The 14,018-nt window shown below is 41.1% G+C and overlaps 1 protein-coding gene across 1 annotated transcript in view; it reads left to right on the top strand.

Moving 5' to 3' along the window:
• The window catches only part of CCDC148 (coiled-coil domain containing 148), a 236,888-nt gene that overhangs the window by 217,950 nt on the left and 4,920 nt on the right, over positions 1 to 14,018 (top strand). The window contains exons 14-15 of the mRNA XM_035726921.1: positions 10,735 to 10,852; positions 13,308 to 13,448. Coding sequence (XP_035582814.1) covers positions 10,735 to 10,852; positions 13,308 to 13,448 — 259 coding nt within the window. The remainder of the gene's footprint in view (positions 1 to 10,734; positions 10,853 to 13,307; positions 13,449 to 14,018) is intronic.

Genomic DNA, 14,018 nt, shown 5'->3' with positions numbered 1-14,018 from the left:
ACACATGGAAACAAATAACTAGTACAAATGAATAAGTATATGTGTTTATGCCTATTAGTTTGCTTACTTGAATATCTCTGCTTGTTCAATGGAAAGGCAAGTAATATTTCCCAAACTGGATTCTATGGGGAAAAGCTTCTATTAGATAATTTGGGGGAAATTAGCACACTAGTCTTCTTTTTGAAAATTGATAATGTATACCACCATATTCTAATAAATATTCTGAGAGATCCTACTATAAAGAAACCTATTTCACTTGGTTTATCTTTCTCAAGCTTACTTGAATACCCAAACATATTATCTATGGCACACATCTTAACATTCTGTGGGATATTAACATTCCATGGGCCATCAATTTGGGAAATGAACTGATTATCATTTGGAACAGCTTGGTACATGCCCTCCTGTTATAAAGGATGAAAACATAAGTATTCCCTTATATATGGATATGTTTATTGATCAGGACTCCTCAGAAGCAACTGAGAGAAACCTAACTCAAACTAGCTTAGGCAGAAAGGAGAATAGATTGAGTGACACAAATGGGAATCCAGGCGTGGGTCTTGCCTCAGGGACTCAAATGGCATTTTTAGGTTCCTCTCACTCTCTTTCTACTTCTTTACTCCTACCTGTTTGTGCATTGGTATGGACTTTCTCATATGCCTGGGCTGGGGAGACTGGGGAGAAAGGAGACTGTTCTTGAACAGCTCCAGGCTTAATTACACTATTTTAGCTTAGTGACCTCAGAGAGAAAAGAAAGCTTTTCTTCTTCAAAAGCCATATAAATCCCCAGGAAAGATTCTGATTGGCTCCGCTGAAGCTCACTGAGGGCCAATGACTGTGATCATAATTGTAGTGTACTATTATTAACCATATCTGGTCACCAGGAAAGTGTGTGTGTGGGGGGGATTCTCTGATTAAAGGTTTCAACAGACCTGGAAGGAATGAGGAAAGGCAATTTGAAAGGGATTGATGTTACTAGGTTGATGTTAGAGGATAAAAAACCAGACAGATGTCTACCACAATGTGGTCTAATTATTAAAATCTAGATTTGGCCATAATAGGCAGTTGGCCTAGTATCCAATTACTGCCAGAAAATAAGGGATAAAATAAAAAAAAAATCAAGTCTTCTAATATTAAAGTCATTATTTTTGGAATACCTCTTCTAATTCATAAGATGGTTTATAACTAATAATCCCAAATGTTGTGACCTCAGACAGGTTTAATTATATAAAAGATTTTCTTGGCTCCAAGAAGTTGTATCATTCGAAGTTATACATTCTATGATTTTTTTAAGTAGTTGAAATTATTAACCCTGCTATCATTATTTCAGGTTAAAGTTGTTGCAGCCATATTATAAGGTATTAAGCAATGGGAACTTAATTCTCTGCCTTTGGATTAGAGCAAACCTAAAATAACAGACTAGGTAGAGGGGCACCTGCGTGGCTCAGTTAGTTGAGCATCTGCCTTCAGCTCCAGTCATGATCCCAGGGTCCTGGAATCGAGCCCCGCCTCGGGCTCCCTGCTCAGTGGGGAGCCTGCTTCTCCCTCTCCACCTGCTTGTGCTCTTCCACTGTGAAGTAGACAAATAAAATCATTTAAAAAAAAAAATCAGACTAGGTGGAATCTTGGCCCTCTCAGCTCTAAGAGGACGTGGGGAGGTATTCCAGACTTCTCATAGGTATGTGTCGTTAGGTTTGTTCCTAAGATTGTTTTTATGAGGAAACTATGCCAAGCTCAGATGCCCATTAAAGCAGATGCTCTGTATTTAACTATCAATATGATGTAGTTACACTTGAGAGATCTGTCTGAAACCGATTTTGATATTACATAAAGAAAAAATAAAAGATCAGAGTATTTGGCGGTTTGAAGGAGGTAGAGGCTACGGATACTGATGCCTGGATTGCAGCAGGAGTCAGATTTCCCAGAAGATGTTTTTAAATTAAGAAGATTCATGTTGGAACCTTGGGTGGACAGAGGAGGAGAAGCCTGTAAAAGAGGAGGAAAAGCAGAGGGGTTGCATGTGCATTTCAAGGAGGGGGTCATTAGTAGCAGGCATTGTGGACAGGGTAAGTTGGAGGAGCTCTAAAAGAAGCTTGGTTTACAATTTGGAGTCCCTGGTGATATTGGGGAGAATGGTTTCCAGAGAGTGGAGGAAGCAGACTGCATGGGTTTTGGATTAAATGAGAAATGAAGAACTGGTAACAAAAAGAATGGCTTTTTCATTTAAAAAATGTTTCAGTGAAGGGAAAATGAAAAAGAGGATGGCAGTTGGAAAGAGATTCAGAGCTGGGAGACACATTTTTCCCCATTTGATAGAAGTTTGCTTATAGAGGAAAAAGATCCAAGAAAGGGGATTGAGAAAGACTGAATAGGAAAGGAAGAAATTCATTTCTGGAGCAAGGTCCTAGAAACAGCTAGGCTTATGAGACAAAAGCCCAGGCTTAAGAAGCAAAGGACAAATAAGAACAAATCTTAACAAAATTGGAAGTGGGCAAAGCATGTTGGGGAAATGAATGCCCATGGCCTTTCCAGTAAAGTAGGAGGGGAGGTTCTCTGTTAAGAGGGAGAATATTAAGCAGCTGGTGTAAATACAATTAATCTGGAGGAATGTGGAGTGTCCAGGTAGAGTTTGACCTCATAGATACATAATAAATTCAGCAAAGAATCGGGTCTGGGAATTGGCAGGGCATACGTGGAAAGAAAAGAAGACAAGTAGAGGATACTAGTGATAATAACCCTTACAAACATAGACCCAGGGACCCACAGCTGGAAAGAGAATGAAGTAAATAAAGGCCGACTGTGTCTCATAACCTGGAGGGAAAGGAAAGAAGTAGAACAGTAAATTTCATGAGGGAAGATCTAGCCCCGTGTCTGGCACATAGAATACAGTTTAAATAGATCATTGAAAAATGGAGTGCCTGATGCGCTAAAGTAGCAGGCTGAGTCAGGGTAAGCGATGAGAACATAAGAAACATAGGCAGTTAAAAGGGAATCCACCCCTAGAGTTGTGCAGTCTTTATCAGCATATGTGGTGGCCCTAGACATCAGAGTCAGAGCAGAATTCCTCAGTCTAAGATTTTGGCAGGAAACAATTCTTAGGTGATGCCAAGCTCCAAGTTTGGTCAAAGGAATGAACTGGTGAAGCAGGGGAGAAGCGAATGCTGTTGAGGCTCAAGGGACTGGAAGGGTGGAGTTTTGAATAACCCTCAGTAAATGTTGGGCAGTGACCTGGGCAGCTCGTGGTTGATTCCAAGAACCCTGTCAGAAAGAGGATGGTGTAACCCCAATGTCAATGGATAAAGCTTTTCTAGAATTAGTGCCAGAGGGCCAGGAAAATGCAGCCTTCTCCTTCCACGATTTTAAATGGGAGCAATGGGAGTAGTATCACCTGGGAAGCACTGGTTTTCAATTAAGAAAAACTATTAAAAGGGGCAACCAAGAGTGAAGTGGGATGGGGCTATATGCTCCAATAAAGGGAATATTTCATCACTAACTTTGTTTAGACTCGCTAGTGCGTGATCGTAAGAAAGACAGACTTTTATTCTTGTTTTTAATTCTTTATAGAAGGTGCACCTCTTGAAATGCTATTAGAAAGGAGTGTTCTCGGCAAATTTTAAGGGTATAAAAGGATCACTGAAATCTAGAAGGAAAGGGTTAGGAAAGGGTCAACAAGGGGTTGGTAAATAAATTGGGGTAGAAATGTCTTTCTGCGCTACTATGGGGAAAGAGCTAATATGATATTTGCAACATTCTTTCAGTAACCCTCTCCCCACATCTTACCCTGTATTCAACTCTGGATGGCCAAGCTTAAGTCCTTGTTTCCCAGCTGTTTGTATGTCTGTACTTCTAGCTCAAGTGAAGTCAGACAGCTAGGTTGAAATTGATCACAAAGAACAGGAAAACATACTTCACTCTCTTTTGTGGGTTTTCACTTCCAGTATGAAAAATATCCACCCCCTTGGAGCTACAAGAGTTATTCCCAAAGGAAGTGGCTCATACCTCCTTTTTAAGGCTCAAATACTTTCAAGTTATTTCTTCCTTCTTTCCTTTTACTGAGTATACCCTTTAAATATCTCCAGTAGCCTGATGTTTTCAACTGTCATCAGGATACACCAGCGCTTTGTCCATTGGAGAGAAAGGCAGTGATTCAGTAGCAGCCATTCTTGAAACTGCCCATCACTGACACTGACCCAAGACTGAGAGGGCACCTGTCATTTGTGTGTGTTAGGGACGTGGAGGGGGAGGTGAGGTTGAAGGATTCTGCTCTTGAAAGTCAGTAGCACCAAAGCAGGAATTTCTAGTTTGGATCAGTCCTGAGGCATTTCACTGTGCTGTTTGGCACATGCAAACAGAAATCAGCCCTGTCTGGGTAGTAATTTGTACCTGCTTTTGTCTTGATAACAGTAGTCAGGCAGAATCCCTCTAATCTGAATATTTATACTCTAATTCTCAAAATGTAGTCCTCAGACCAGCAGAATCAGCGTCCCCTGGAAACATCTTATAAATGTAAATTTTCAGACGCCATTTCATTACTACTGAATCAGAAACTCTGGAGGTGGTCAAAGGGTCTGGGCTTTAACAAGCCCTCCAGATGATTCTGATGTTAGCTCAAGTTAGGGAACCAGTGGGCCAGGTGGTATTAGCTCTCAGACCTGGCTGCACATTAGAATCATGTGGGGGAACTTTTTACAAAATACCAGTGCTTGAGCCCCCACCAGCACAACACCAGATTCTGATGTAATTAGTTTGGTGTGGGATTGGCATCAGAACTTTTCATAAGTTTCAGTGATTCTAATGACTGTCATAGTTGAAAACCATCATTCTATAGCAATATAAGAAGGGACTAATCTAAGACTTTGTGACAAATAATTTATTAAGAACAATCTTATGTATTTTATTAGAATGTTAATTTAGGCATGCTTATAAAACACCACAAATACTGTAACACTTAAGAGGGCAGGGATCTTTTTTATCTAGTTTTAATTTTTCCCTCTTGTATCCTAAGCTCTGGGGACAGTGCTTGGCACATAGTAGGTGCTCAAATAACCGTATGTTGACTAACTGAATCGATCAATTAAAGAATAGGGTTCCAATAAGAACTTGCCTTTACACCTCACAAAGGGACCAGTAAGTGTTCTGAGCTGGAAGAACAGTCTCTGTTTGGGGCTGGCATGGGATTGTCTCTTGGGTCTGTGAAGCTATGTATGTTTGTTACGCTATGAATCCTCTTTGTTCTTGCCCCACGCCTCTCTGCACCAGGATGTCACTGCCTGGTATCAGGATTCACATTCTATTTGCAGAAGTTGGTCTCTGCTTATGCCCTTAGCCAGAATTCCCACCGAGTCGTCTCATTGCCCATACCATTAGAAGCATCCAGTGAGCGTCCGATGAGCATCCGGTTATGTTATTTTCCTTCTTTTCTCTGAGCTGGCTTCTCCTCCTTCTCCCTCAAACCCCCACCGTCATCCACCTTTTGACAGATGCTGCCACCTGGCCTGCCTGTGTTTCGATCCGCGGATTCTTCCCTGTTGGGGTACCCTATAGCTAATAGAGGGGTTTCTCTCCACTTGGTGGGCAGAACGACTTTCTGAGTGGGTTTGAGCCAAAAATGGATTTGCCAACAGGCAGGAACAGGTTCACCACGCCGCTGCTCCAGTGCCTCTGGCGGCAGCACCTCCGGCAGGTGTCTGTTTAACAAAGCGTTCTTGTTCAGGAGGGAGTGAGCCACGTGACCTCAACACTAAGTAGCAAGTTTGCATACAAACTGCCTTTAATTCAGGAGGGCAAATTACTTCCCTGAAACATTTTCGGGGGGAGTTCAATACTGGTTACAGTACCCTAATTAAGACATGTCTTTATGTTGTTTTATTTACCGTCTACGCTTTTTTTTGACCGTAGATCCTACCACTATCGGCTATCAACCCCCTTGGTTGCTGTAGGTTTGTTTAGACTGAAATTACCTGGGGCTCCAGACAGGAAGGAGGTCAAGGTTTAGTACTTAATATTTTGCCCAGTTTTCACTGAAGTTTTACTGAAGTAAAGGGATGCTGCTACTAAAGTTCAAGGTGTTTCCAAACCACTTGCATTTGTCCATTCATCTCTTAGAGTGCAGTACACACATAAAGAGTCTCCTAGGGGCGCCTGGGTGGCTCAGTTGTTAAGCGTCTGCCTTCAACTCAGGTCGTGATCCCAGGGTCCTGGGATCGAGCCCCGCATCGGGCTCCTGGCTCCTGCTCAGCGGGAAGCCTGCTTCTCCCTCTCCCACTCCCCCTGCTTGTGTTCTCTCTCTCGCTGTGTCTCTCTCTGTCAAATAAATAAATAAAATCTTTTGGAAAAAAAATCTCCTAAACCTACATCAACTCTCCATTTCTACATGAAAGCTTCCTGTCCCTTCAACTACTCAGGCCTGGAGGCTTAAACAAAATCCTTTCCAGATTATTGTTAATGCGGGGCCTGATTCTGTAGCAGCTGTTGTTTTGAACAATATGATGCCTCTCCTCCCCCCGCCGAGAAGTTGAAAGTGCCCATTTTGCAACACTTCCAACCTCTGCAGACTCAGAGAGCATAAAACGGACTGAGGGATGGACCTAAGACTCCTGTTTGGGAATTCTGGGCACAACTTAAAGACTATTGAATTTAGCCACTTCCTGACATTGACTTTCATAGCAAGAGTTTAATTTGGAGAAAATCTGCTACCTCAAATAGCTAAAGGTATTTATGTGGAAAATTTTCCAAATGATTGACTTCACTGTGTTGCTATTTTCTTTCCCCATGAATATGTGAGTATTTGGCTTTCTCCCAGGAGTTTTTCTGCATCACTTCTCTTGAGGCAAAGACAAGTTTCTATCCAGATTGGGAGAAGAAAGAGGCACCAAGAGTTTCCCCTTTTAAGGGGAATTATTATTTGAGTTAAAACCATAGCATCCGTATAAATGAAGAATTTGAGTGTGTTGCCTGTTTGCTTCAATTTTCTGTGGTAAATCCTCAAGGTGGCCAAAGTAATCTTTATCATCACTTTGGAGCCAACCTAAGTATGATGGGCTGCGTGCTCCCTGCAGCACCCCCTGTCTCCCTCCTCCCCATGGCGGTGCCAGTCTCACTGAAGGGGTTGTCCCCGCTCCCCCGCCCACCTCCACCTCGTGGGCTCCACTAATTCTTCAGCCACCTCTCTTCTGGCTGCTCTTGCCAAGATCACCCATGACTCCCTCCTATTTAGCCCAGCGACCATTGGTGTTATATCAAATCTTGCTGTAGCATTTGACACTGTTAATGCCACTTTCCTTCGCTGCTTTGGCACTGTTTCTCCTCAGTCTCCTAAGATAGTTTCCTCTTCTGTCCCTTTCCTAAACGTTTCCTTGGCAATCACTCCTAGACCTACTTTTCTTATTGCTCCACACTCTCTTCCTGATTGGTTCCATCTGCTCCATGGCTTTGATTCCATGATGTTGATAAAGATCCCCCATCTACGTCTTCAGCCCAGATCTGTGAAGGCTGGTCTACGTTCAAACTGAGCCTAATTTCCTTCTTTTCCCGATTTTTCTAAGTTCCCAGTCACAGTGAGGGACACCGTCGCTCATTGTGCAAGAAAGAAACCTTAACTCCTTTCTTTATCTCTTCTGCTCTCCCATAAAATAAACAATTCCAATTTATTCTATTTCCTACATAAATTTTAAGTCCATGTCTTCTCCTTCAGTATCTCCTCAATATCTACCTCCTACCAGTTCCCTAGATTAGGAAACCATCAACTTGCCTGTGGACACCCCTCCCTGGTCTTGATTCTTTACAATTCATGTCCATATTATTACAGGAGAGGTTTTTCTGATCACCACATTTCCCTGATCAAAGCCCTCATGCTTGCAAAGCCCCAGTCTGGCCTCTCCTGTGTCTCCAGCCTCAGCTCTTGGCACTCTTCACTTTGCATCAATCACTTTTGGTCATCCCGAATATTTTTTAGTTCTTCAAAAATATTGTGCTTTCTCACCTCTGGGCCTTCCTATGTTATTTTTCTCTGCCTGGAACATTCTTTCTATGCTCTCCCCCTCTGCTCCTTTTTCAGGTCTAAAATTCGGAGCACTTCCTCTTGGTTGCTCCCTTGAATGCCCCAAGTCTGCAAAGGTGCCTCTCCCAAGGCCTATATCACATGGCCTCTTCAGAGCAAGGGCCCCCCTTTGTCAAAATTGCCTGGGTCTTTGTATCCCCACTAGACTGCCAGTTCTGTGAGGACAGAAGCCTGCCTCCCATGTTGAAATTGTATCTGCAGTGCCTGACACAGTGGTTGATGCAGAACAGGTGCTCAGTAAACATTTGTTGAATGAGCGAGTAAGCCTCAGAGTAAACCAGTGAGCCAGGCTTCTTCAGACACAGGTTCAGTTGCCTGACTCTCGTTTTTAACTTCTTCCTCACTAGTCAAGCTCCCCTAACTGGAACTACTATTACTTTTCCACAGCAGACAAAACTTTGTTGCAGACAAAGCAACCTATATATCCCAAAGGAAGGGAAACTTTTCAAAGGTTCTGAGAATTAGCATATGGTAATTATCAAATCCCAGGGTATCTTTTAATTGAACCTTCACAGTAGTTCACTTAGCTTGTACTCCGTACATAAATTGAGTAGAACCTCATTAGGGAGGTTGTGTCATGCCCTAGTGAAATGGAGAGAATGAGCAGTAGCTTCCCATGACATGGAGGCCTTGGAGAAAGGGAGCAGTCTGGTTCGTGGCCTCTTTAATCTGTGTATCTGACCACCGACTCCTGATATGGGAGATGAGGGGGAGGACAGCCACGGCCATCAGAGGAGTTCAGGATCTGCCTTCTAAGTCCGGTTGTGGGTTTTGTATTCTGCAAGAGTCTACTGCGTGCTTCCCTCCTTTCCTCTCCTGTGCTGCTGCTTTAATGTCAGCCTCAGGAGCAGCCTGGTTTTAAAGATTTTTTCCTCCTCTGAAGGAACCAGGTGACTGCCAGGCTCAGCCTGCCAGTACTTCCCTGGGCTTCTTTTTCATTCACTCACTCTGCTCAAATGACACAGCTTCAAATGCCTTACTCTGTTCTAGCCATCTTGGACTCTTCCTTTCTCAGGACTGTGACCAGGGGGCAAAACTTAAAAGTTGCCCACTCTCAGATGCCAACCCTATATTTACATGGGCCTTTCTTGACTCACCCTTGCCCTGGCTTGCTCTCTCTCTCTCTCTCTCTCTGCCAGGAAGGCCAGCCTCCCCTCCACCACCATGTCTCTCCAAATGCTAGTCATTGAGACCCAGCTCGGATGCTGCCTCCTCCCTAAAACTCTAGCTGAAGCCTCCCAGTCTTTCCCACAATCCAGCAAATCCCCGTGGCCCTTTTTTATTCCTCTCTGAAAGCACTGCATACCTTGACTCGTTCTCAGGTCTCTCTTTTTGTCTCTATATTAAACTACAAACTTCTAAGGGCTTTTTCTCAATGTGCTCATAATATCTAGCACAGGGGAAGCACACAGCAGGTATTCATGTCAGTGAGGCGAGTGGAGTAATCAAGGGGGAGAAGAGAGAAGAGCATAGTGGCTAGTAGAAGTGGGGTGGGAGGGTCAGGGTCGGCGGGAGATCTGGGGCCAGTCTCCCTGGGTTTAATCTCTGGCTCCACCACTTTCTGGGTGTGAGAACATGGGCAAGTTACATCACCAGTCTATACCTCAATTTCTTTGTCTTGAAAATGGGATCAACACTGGTACTTGTGGTGAAGTCTAAATGAGCTAAAACACATAAAGCATTCAGCAACAGACTTGATACATAGTGAACAGCTACATCAGTAAACCTCAAGATCCAGAATTAAAGAGGTCTAGTGAGGGTATATCTATGGAAAATGCAGGTATACACACTAAGGACAAAGCACATTTGTCACTGATGTCTTAAAGTTAAATCTAAACCATCAATAATGGAAGACCAAGGCAATGGCCTCATACTCCCTTGAGAACCCAAGTGTCTACTTTTTTAGAGAAGATAAATCTCATCCCTATAATTCAATAGAAGAGTGGCTTGGGCAAGAAGATGGGAAGGGGGGATGTCTAAAAAAGGCAGCAAAGGAGGGTCAAATGAGCTTGGAGGTATTGAAATGTGCTCTGGTTTAGTATCTGCTGATTTTAAGGAGAATGGGAACATAATGCTAACGGAAAATCGTGTTTTTGCTGCCATCTACAGTCAAAGTGCAATTTTTAAACTTACACACACACACACACACACACGCACACAGGGCATTCTTGACAAAATGAGTGACAATATAAAGTTTGGTTTAAGTTCCAATAATTGGGCATATTATCATAGCATTTTTTTTTACTATTCTTAAAGTATGTGTGTTTAACTAGTAACGTTGCCTTTTTAACATCTCAAATTGTGTAAAACTCCTCTTCAGAAAACTGCTGGACTAATCACTCAGGAGTGAGAATGTCATCTGTTGGGTCGGATTAGCTGCAGCTGTGACAGGCTACAGACAGTTTGAGAGTCAATACAATGATTTCAGTGAAGGAAGAGATGGATTGGATATTGCCCTACGTTTTCCTGCCCCCTGATCTGCAGTTCTCTGGTTCTTAGAATTATTGTAGCTTGCATTTTATACCAGTGTATTTTGTTGTGTGGCTGTGAGAAATCAACCAAAAACAAGTAAAAATAATGACCGTCATGTCACCTCTGACATGCCTCCTGCCCCTATCTGTATAATTTCCATAATTATTATATTTTCCCAACATCCTTGTGCATTATTTTTAAAGGGTTAAATATAGACAAGAATTACTGGAAAAGCGTTTGATGGAGAAAAAAGAAGTGGCCCTTCAAGAAGCTCATGAAGAAGAAGAGCGAGAGAGGCGGCTAGAAGCCCTTAGGAAACAGGTGTTTTTAATTTGGAAATTTTCATGGGTGGTTTCTAAGTGTCCATAACATAATTAGTAGGCTTAGTTCGCAACCTCTGTGATATAAAATGTAACTTTTCCAAATTGGGACACTGATCTTCATTCCTGGGAGCAATTAGATTTATGTTGAACAATTTCCAGTTTCTTAGTATATTAAAATAACTTTATCAGCACCTTTCAAAAAGCTCTCCCAAGACTTAAATGCATCCATGTTACCTCTAGTTTATTAGCTGAAGAGTATCCACTTAAAGGAGTGAAACTGCGTCTACCATAAGGATTTTATGCTCTCAAAACACCTGGTGGAGCTAGAGCAAGGTAATCCTCTTTGGGGTAGGAACCTCTGGAAATACCCTACAGTCAGCAAACATGTGAAAAAACGCTTTTTAAAACTGTTATTTTTTTGTGAGAAAACCTCCCATTGCTTTGCCTAGTAAAAGTAGGCAAAAGTTTTTACCGTAGACAGCAGATGGCAAAGGCAGGAATTTAAGAATTTGAGAAATGTGATAAAATAGTTTTACTTGATAATTTTTCAGAGGTTTTGATCTGGAAGTAATTAGTTCAACTCATAAGCTCCAAAGTCCATTGACACCATTTCCCTGCTGATTGGAAATGACTGTCTGATTTCCCTTCCATGTCGGGGGAGGCAACATGGAATCTTGGATAAGAACTTGGCCTCTGGTGTCCTTCAAACCTGGTACAACCTGGTTCGCTTCCTATTGGCAGAGGAAACTTAGATCTTTTCCTTAACTTCCCTGAGCTTCGTTTCCTCCTCTGAAAGATGGGACTGAAAGATGGGACCTCCTCTGAAAGATAGTATCTGCCTCATAGGTTTGTAGTGATGTGTTCACAGTTTAAAAATAATACTAAGTATAAAGCCCTCTTCTAAATGTTCTTAGGTTTTATCCCATTTAATCTCTACAACAACCCCATGATGTATGTATTGTTTCTATTTTATAGCAGTATTCCTATTTTATAGAAGAGGAAACTGAGGATGCACAGGGGTTCCCCAAAGTCACACAGCTAGTAACTGTCAGACTGGATTCAAACCGAGGAGGGCTAGTTAAATGGCATAGTTTAGAGGAAGTGTAAATACATACAACTATCATATCATCATCTTTGATAAAATAGATGACAGAAATAAATTCAAAGCATAGGAATGTAAATCCTGGTCATCCTAGATTCAACAAAAGTTAAATTATTCAATCATTAGCAAATAATTGCATACCATGGCCTTCTGGGGACAAAACTTTAATGTCATTATTACTAAACACATTTTTGTTCACAATATAACTTTGATAACTACAGTCCATATGACTAGAATTCTTTCCATCTGTGAACTCTTTGAAAGAGGAACTGTGCCCGTTACCTGTAATCAGTGTTTAGAACTATAGTATAGGACATTTTGGCTAGGAAACCTATAATAATTAAAGTACGTTCAAACCCCAGTTATGTCATTATGGTTTCTAAATGGCATTAAAAATGCCATTTTCATTTCTTTTTTTAAGATTTTATTTATTTATGTGACAGAGGGAGACACAGTGAGAGAGGGAACACAAGCAGGGGGAGTGGGAGAGGGAGAAGCAGGCTTCCTGCTGAGCAGGGAGCCCGATACGGGGCTCAGGACCCTGAGATCACAACCTGAGCCGAAGGCAGACGCTTAACGACTGAGCTACCCAGGCGCCCCCCAAAATGCCATTTTCTTAATGCTAATTCTTGACTTTAGGAATTAACAGGCAGGTGTTACTAATGGTGCATATGATTTACAAAATTAGTGGCTTCTTTTCAGTAGGATACAGGTTTGAATGATTTCAATTATTATAAAGGACAAGGGCATTTAGGTTAGAATGACTCTACAGTTTTTCAGTAGAAGGGGAAACAATGGTTTACAACAATTCCTGGAAATCTAGTTGCTTAACACAATGGGATTCACCCATCTCGCCCAATAATGCCAACACAACTCCACTTTACCCATGAGTAATATTCTTTCGATTGAGCTTGATCAGATTAAACTTTCTAGTATATTGTTGTTACCATGCGGTTGTTACCATGTCCATATGTTGCTAGTAGATAAAAGTTGATGTTTTTTACTTTTGGTTACCTTTAAGGTAGTTCAATATATAGGTTTTCTGGATCAGATTTCCTGTGACTTAGCACCAGAAAGATAAATTTTTATCTAAATTTAATCCTAACTGTAATAATTCAATCAATAGCAAACAATATATATCATGGCCTTTTAACATGTTTTGTTTTTAAATCATTAACTCCTTTGTGGATCTCTAGGCCTGGCCTGGCTTAATATTCTGTCTGCCTCCCTTCTTTGGTTTTATCTTCATTGAAGTTAGGAAATTTTACTAGACATTAAACATTAATAGTGTTCCCCAGAAGTAGTTAGCTTGTGTCTTAAACCAAGTAAGACGTGCTCTTTCTTCTTTTAGGTTGCTATTGTCGCTCAGTTTGATCCTGTTAGAATGATGTCAGATACAACCGCATCAAAAGCAAGGATGGGTATTGGAATTGAAGAAGAATTTATTCTTCAAAAACCACTCTTTACAATGAATACATACAATGAATACCAGGTAATTATGGGAATTAGCATGATTAATGCAAAAGCCATGATGATAAGATTCATGGAAGTATGTGTTTTGGGTTTCAGATTATTTTCAGTATTTACATTTGAATGCCACATGGATTAGCATAATTTTTACTGCTAAATGATAGCACACAATTACTGCCCAATTCTTAATGTTATAAAATAGTTGATAGGTAATCCTGGAACAGTTTATCTGAACATATTATGAATCTATCACTGAAAATTATTTTTTAAATTTACATTTTTATGTTAAAATTATTTTTAAAACTTATAAATTTTACTTTAAAGTTGTGTTAATATTGTATTTTGTTTAAATGTTTCTCTATCCATTTGGAATTTGTTTAAATTCATAATGTAAGTCCTATTAAAGCAACAATTGATGATACTGATAAGACACAGCAGAAGCTTTCAGAAATTAAAATGAATTGAAGATAATACATCAGAGCTAATGATAAAAGAAAACATTTTCTGTGGACAAGTATTAAGGTGTTATTTAACCATTTCCAGGAATTTCTGACTCCTTTAGTCTGTTACTGAGAAGGGATTTTATTTATTT

Source organism: Zalophus californianus, chromosome 3 (genome assembly GCF_009762305.2).
Source record: "Zalophus californianus isolate mZalCal1 chromosome 3, mZalCal1.pri.v2, whole genome shotgun sequence".
Lineage (NCBI taxonomy): Eukaryota > Metazoa > Chordata > Mammalia > Carnivora > Otariidae > Zalophus > Zalophus californianus.
Note: the sequence above shows the minus strand (reverse complement) of the source record. Positions and strands in the feature narration are given on the sequence as shown.